Source organism: Poecilia reticulata, linkage group LG22 (genome assembly GCF_000633615.1).
Source record: "Poecilia reticulata strain Guanapo linkage group LG22, Guppy_female_1.0+MT, whole genome shotgun sequence".
Classification (NCBI taxonomy): domain Eukaryota; kingdom Metazoa; phylum Chordata; class Actinopteri; order Cyprinodontiformes; family Poeciliidae; genus Poecilia; species Poecilia reticulata.
The window spans coordinates 3,800,905-3,807,179 of NC_024352.1; the positions used below are offsets into that span (position 1 = coordinate 3,800,905).

The 6,275-nt window shown below is 37.3% G+C and overlaps 1 protein-coding gene across 1 annotated transcript in view; it reads left to right on the plus strand.

Annotated features, from left to right (window-relative positions):
* The window catches only part of letm1 (leucine zipper-EF-hand containing transmembrane protein 1), a 21,179-nt gene extending 19,922 nt beyond the window's left edge, over positions 1-1,257 (plus strand). The window contains exon 15 of the mRNA XM_008398923.2: positions 1,051-1,257. Coding sequence (XP_008397145.1) covers positions 1,051-1,203 — 153 coding nt within the window. The 3' untranslated portion in view covers positions 1,204-1,257. The remainder of the gene's footprint in view (positions 1-1,050) is intronic.
* Positions 1,258-6,275: the final 5,018 nt, after the last annotated feature.

Here is a 6,275-nt window from a genome sequence, read left to right on the forward strand (position 1 = left end):
AGCTCAGTTGTTTTGCAAATAGTTCAAAGTTTAAACTGGCATGTTGTTCATCTTTTATCTGGTCATTTTGTGTAATATTTAACAACTAGAAAATGGCACAAAATAATATTTTTTCCACTCTGACTGGCTGCTGTTAGGTCTACAAATTTTAACTTGAATGTTCATTGCATTTTTCGTAGACGCCTGTGAAAATAATTTATATTCTCATGGCTCTTTTGTTCTCTGGGAAATTATTTTTGATGATAAATACAGAAACAAGCATAAAAATCAAAACATCTTCAATAGTGATAGTAATATTAATGATAAAATAATAGTCAGTGCAAAGTAGCCTGCAAATTCTTTGATGGGGGGCGCTGAGGGACCTGGATGAAGGCTGGGGGGGGCCGCTGGGCCAAAAAAGGTTGAGAAACACTGTTATAGAACCTGTAAATTATAATATCAAGARCTAATGCTCAAAGGTAGCAGCCCTTAAAGGGAAGATATATTTTGAATATCTACTTCTGTAGCAGAACTAATGTTTATGATTAAAAGTTTAGGGTTAGGGCAACTAACCTTTTAGTTAACGGTGCCAAATACTGCATTTTATTTTATCTTTATGGCTCACTTAGCTAATTACTTAGCTAATTACTTAGCTAAGTGACCTAAATCACTTAGGAGCTAAATCACTTAGCTCCTAAGCTAATTTACTTAGTTTGTAAACTTTAAGTTGAATAAAGTTCAACATCTGGGTTTAAATTTTCTTAAAAATTCTTCAAGAAGTTAGACGTTTATGTTCATGCTCTCATTTAGGGGAAGCCTTGATGCACCAGTTCAAAATAAATTGGTGCTGGAAATTTGTCTTCTTTCAAGGACAGATGTAATTTGAATTGAAGTTAGCATTTTAGCATTAGCCTCTGCTAAATACCGTATGGGTAGAGCTCTTTAGTGACAACAGAACTAACATTTATGATTAGTGCTTCAGAGTTAGTTTTTGTATTTTTCAGCACTCAAAAAACCAGAAAGCACATTTCTTTGTCTAACCGATGTTTTTCCGGGCCGTGTTTTGTTCAGATGGTGGAACTGATCGACAAGGAAGACATCGACATCTCTACCTCGCAGCTGGCTGACATCATGGTGATGCTGCATAAGGAAGAGAAGCTGATTGAGAAGGAGAAGGCCAAAGACAAAGCTGAGAAGGAGCAGGCAGCCAAACTCAACAGCTAACTCATCTTCCCTCAAAGACACAGAGAGCATTTGTAAAAAAAAAAAAAGACCACAGATTAGCTTAGTCTGCTACCGGCTCTCAGAATGCTTCGGACATCAAGTCAGTGGAGAATTACAAGGTAACAGCTGCCATGTGGAAATAACTGCTTAACGAAAGAAAAAAAAAATCAATAAAAAGGCCTCCTTCCTCTTCAATGCACAGAATTAATTTGAAAGCTATTATGTAAAACCTTTTGGAGTGATCCTATGTATTATGTGGATACTTGAGTTTATGTAATTTTAGCTAATTTATTGATACAGGGAACAGGGTGACATGGAACTATGGTTGCTTTACAACTAAAAGCTTTGAGGATAAATTTGATCATATTAATGGGTGTGATATTTAGAGTTTGGGGTGAAACATCTTGCCTTTCATTTCAATCATGTCATCTCACACAAATGACATCCTTTCTGGACTTGCACAGTAAACAGTATATTCATTATTGTCATTCCATTAAGTTTTTTTWAAAAATTTATTTTCACCCACCATCCAATATCATATACTTCCTTTCTCTTTTTTTCATTTGTGTTTGTTCTGGTTGGTCGGTAYCGTTAGTGGCTGCTACCAAAGACGTTATTAGACACAAAGCTCAGATTGTGAATGTGCAACTAGCATAATTGCATTTTAAAAGTGCTTTACATTAGTTTATTCTGGAAATGAAAGCAGATTTAGATTCATTCCAGTTAATATGGAGCTTCTCGRATGTTATCAGTTACTTACTGTGGTATACATAAATGTTACAACATTTATACCTCTAGCAGCTCTAACTTGCAGGGGACATTGATTCTCTATGCGTCTCCTCAGGGGTCTTGTGCTGTAACATTAATTGCTAGCGGATCTTTGTTGATCTGACCGTTTCTTGTGCATTCTGTAGAAGCACTGTCTGATTGAGACTGCAGTTTGTAGGCCGTGTTGGTGCTTTACACTCTCTGTCTAGGCATGGGTCAGTTACTGTGTATCAAAGTATCCTGATGTTGGAAAAAGTGACGACTTGAACACCAAAACAACACAGCGTCCTATTGTTTCTGTGCTCTAAAGCTCTCATTCAGGGGCAGTATTATGTAAAATCAACCTTTTTTTAAGCTTTCCACCATGTTATAATGTAATTTTCTCATCACAAACATACCTGTAGTGTTCCTTTGATTCTTTCATGCATGTTGGAGAAATCCTTAAATCTCCACGGTAACATTCAACTGTGCAAAACACCTGGGTGGACTTAGCCCCGCCTTCAAGGCGCAGCTCCTTCTCAGAGCTGCAATTTCCAAACTCACAGAGCAGCTCTCCCCCACTCAGCTCCTTCAGACTAGCCAGCAGCAATTAGCAAACAGCTGGTGGACCTACAGATCAGCTGAGCTCATTATAGGAGCTACTTCTCAGAGCAAAGTTGGTAAAAACATTGTTAAAGGGTTAATAGAGGAGCCATGTTGTCATCACTTTCTGAAGGCTAAGTTTCAGAAAGAGCAGAAGTTTCTTAAAGAGACAGGAACCCAATTTCTAGGCATTAAAGTACAAAGACAAATTTCTTTGAAGTCGTATTTCTTATATTTAGCATTTATAACAACTGAAGGTAACATGGCCGCTTAATTGTGCTATCAAGCTATTCTATATGTCTGAAAAACGCATAACACTGCCCCTTTTAATAAGGCGCCTGAGCGAAATTTAGCAATTCCCCTCACCCACCCACTGCTACACACTCACTGCCTGTGTAGGAGAAAGAAAGCAACTGCACTTTTCTCTCACTTACAGGAGAGGCAAACCGGAGCGAAAATGTTCGAACCATAGACGGAGGTCTCATTGCAACTGTTGTGTCTATAATTAGCTCGTCTGTTCAGCAGCAGTCTGCAGGCTAGCTATCTGAGCGGATAGCCTGACTGATTAACATGCTAATATCAGCTTATTATACTTGTTACTCTTGAAACTTGAAAATTCTGACTAATTATTATTTTATTTTCTTGCTTAACTGAATTAAAATATAAATAAYTGAATGCTAGACCATTAGAAAAAATCAATAYTTTAGTGGCAGTTGGAAAAGTTGTCTGTTTCAATAAAAGTAACTAGATCGTATTTTACGTCTTTGTTTAAAATGTAGTTGTAAATTGTGTTTTTATTCAATGTTGTGAGAATGTCACACTGGCCCGTGCCTAGCTGCGTCCCTTAAGGCGTTTAAGGGCGACTTGACTCTTGGCATAGAGAAATCTGTCACATTGAGGATCAGATTTTTATTTAATTTTTTCAAAGCATTACCCATAAGAGTKCTACTTAATGTCTGCAAGCAAAGCACAGCTCTGCAACAGCACTATCAGTTTCATTTAGTGGTTGTGGCTGGTTTTTATATGCAGTCTCACCTCCTTGTAAAGTGCCCAAGTTACACTRTAGTGCTCAAAACCAGATCCTGGTTACTGCTARGAAAACCCAGACAAACAGAACCACAAACCAAACACCTGTCCTAGCTGGTTTTATGAAACTGGAGGATTTTAAATTTGTTTATGAAGAGGGTAAATTTGAAGCTGGAAGAATTTATATTTGCTCTATATGAGTTCTGGTAGAATTCTGGTAGAATTGGCCTTTATAGGATAAATACAAAGTGGCCTTCTCTTGATGCATGTACTACTAATGGTTCATGTACTGTTTGTATATTTATTTATACATTTTTTTAGACCTTTAAAGAGATTATAAGATTTTTTTTGGCTATTATGAATATGAGTGTAGAAGAGATTATTTAGAATTTGACCTTCAGACCAGTTTCAAAATAATATTAYGCTGCAGCTATGAATGTGTTAGTTTTAAACAGGGATTTTTTTTCCTTTCTTTTCCTTTTTACAGAAAAATTATAATTTCATGTACAGGGACAAAAATATTCATACTTCCACATAGTGCAATCCACRTTTTGTCACCATACAAACAAAAACTATGTTTTTTTTTTTATTATTGGGGTTTTTGGGACAGAACCAAAGTGGTTCATTCTTATGAAGTTTAAAGCTTCATGTCTGACTTGTAGTGTTCACCATCTTCCATGTCGATGCTGAGAAGAGGCATYCCCACAGCATGATGCCACCACCCGTATTTCACTGCGGAAAATGYGTCTTCAGAATAGGCATTTGCCACTAAATTGGTCGGCCTCAATTTCCTTAATGTCTTCTGTGAACAATAGTCACCCCACTGTTGCTAACTGTGTGACTTTGTCATTATATTTACAGCTTTTAAGGCAAMAAAAMCCCCGATATCGGCCAGAATCAGAATTCCTGTTTGAAGATCGGCATAGAAACTGCATTCGGTGCACCCTACTGATGTACAGTGGTAGTTTTTGGCCAAAATGTGCCAATTTTCTCATTTTCTCATTATGAATCAAAAAAATATGCTTTGGATATTATTTAATCCTTGTTTCTTTCTCCTCATCAAGATATTTGTCGCATAAAATCCTAATAGAAATGAGATGGTAACAAGCCGAAATGTGGAAAATTTTAACAGTACAGTAAATGAAGCGGCTTGGCAGATAAATATGTCGATATGTAGTTTTATCAGATCTCCAAGTAAATGTTACTCTGATTAAGCAATGTTCCCGTTTTAAAAAAGTGTTTAAAAAAAATTGCTTTGTTTTTCAATCTGCAATATAAAATAGTATGAAATGCAATATGTGTGCAAGTGTAATAAGTCAAATGCTTTGGCTATTTTGCTAGTTTAGTCACCTAAATTAAATATTTTAGACAATATATTTACTGCAGTTATAAGGCAAAATATAGCAGCACTAATTTTAACTCGAGTTGTTTTCGACAAATAGTTTTCTTTATCTGATTTTTTATCATTTTCAGAGTTTTATGATCCTGAAAAAAATCTTTAAAGGTGATCATTTTCTGGCTGTGGCTGCTGAACGTCCTTACTCCCCCAGGAAAGGTTTGAGTCTCTGCTAAGTTGAGCTAACGTTGGACAGTCTGTGCTCACTGACAGTACGCTGGTATTCCTCTTTGGGATTCCTCGGCAGTATTCTGCAAAGGTGCCTGGCASAGTTAGACATGACTGAGAGGTTCCTAAGATAGCACCGAGTCGATGACGCTCACTTTAATCCGTTCCTGGAATCCGTTGATGATAAGGAGCTTGTTCGTCGTCCGTGTTCAGATGGAGTCTGAACCCAGATGTGGGCCTGGTCCGCCTCTGTTGGCGGATTGTTTAGGTTAGGCGTGTTCATCTGCAGCATCAGTCAGCAGCTGGTGTAAACGTGAAGAAGAGTGCATACTTGGATCAAATGGTTCTTCACCAGCTGATGGATAAACTCACTTATCAGCAGTAACATATTTATTAAGGTTTAGGGTTTTACATTCACACAAGAAAAAAACATTTCCAAACTCTCAATACTTGGAAGCTAAGATCTCACAAATGTCATATACTTGTTTTATATCCTGTCAGAAAGTCACTAATTAGATCACAATGTTTGTAGATTCACCCAGTGGAGGTGAGTGGGTGAAATCAATAAGGCTTTTACTTGCCACTACCAATTTTGCATTATTTTGATTTCTGCTTAAGAACTTTAACATAAGAATGTTTCAGTAAAGTGTATATGTCACAAAAGATCAATTATAAAACGGGCTTTAACTATTTTAAAACAACTCCAAAATTGATTTTTTTTAAATATTGGAGCTCATCACCTCTACTGATGTAACATCTCCAAGTCTATTCCTTGAAAATGTTGAGAGTCAATCTAACTCACAGACTCACAAGACTCAGCTTTTCCAAATCCGGTATGCTCCATGACCTACAGCAGGATAAATCCAGAACAACTCTGGAGCGCTGCGGTGGCGCAGGGGTAAAGCATGCAACCCAGATACGGAGGCCTTAGTCCTCGACACGGCCGTCACATGTTAAGAGTCCTGACCTGATGACCGTTGTCTTTCCTCTTACTCATAACCCGCTTTCCTGTCTGTTCACTCTCAAATGAAGGCCACTACAGCATATAAAACATAAAAAAGAGCAACTTTGCCACACTCCATTCAGTCTCTTATCTGTTGAAAGTCTTGCTTGCATTAATGAACTGCAAACA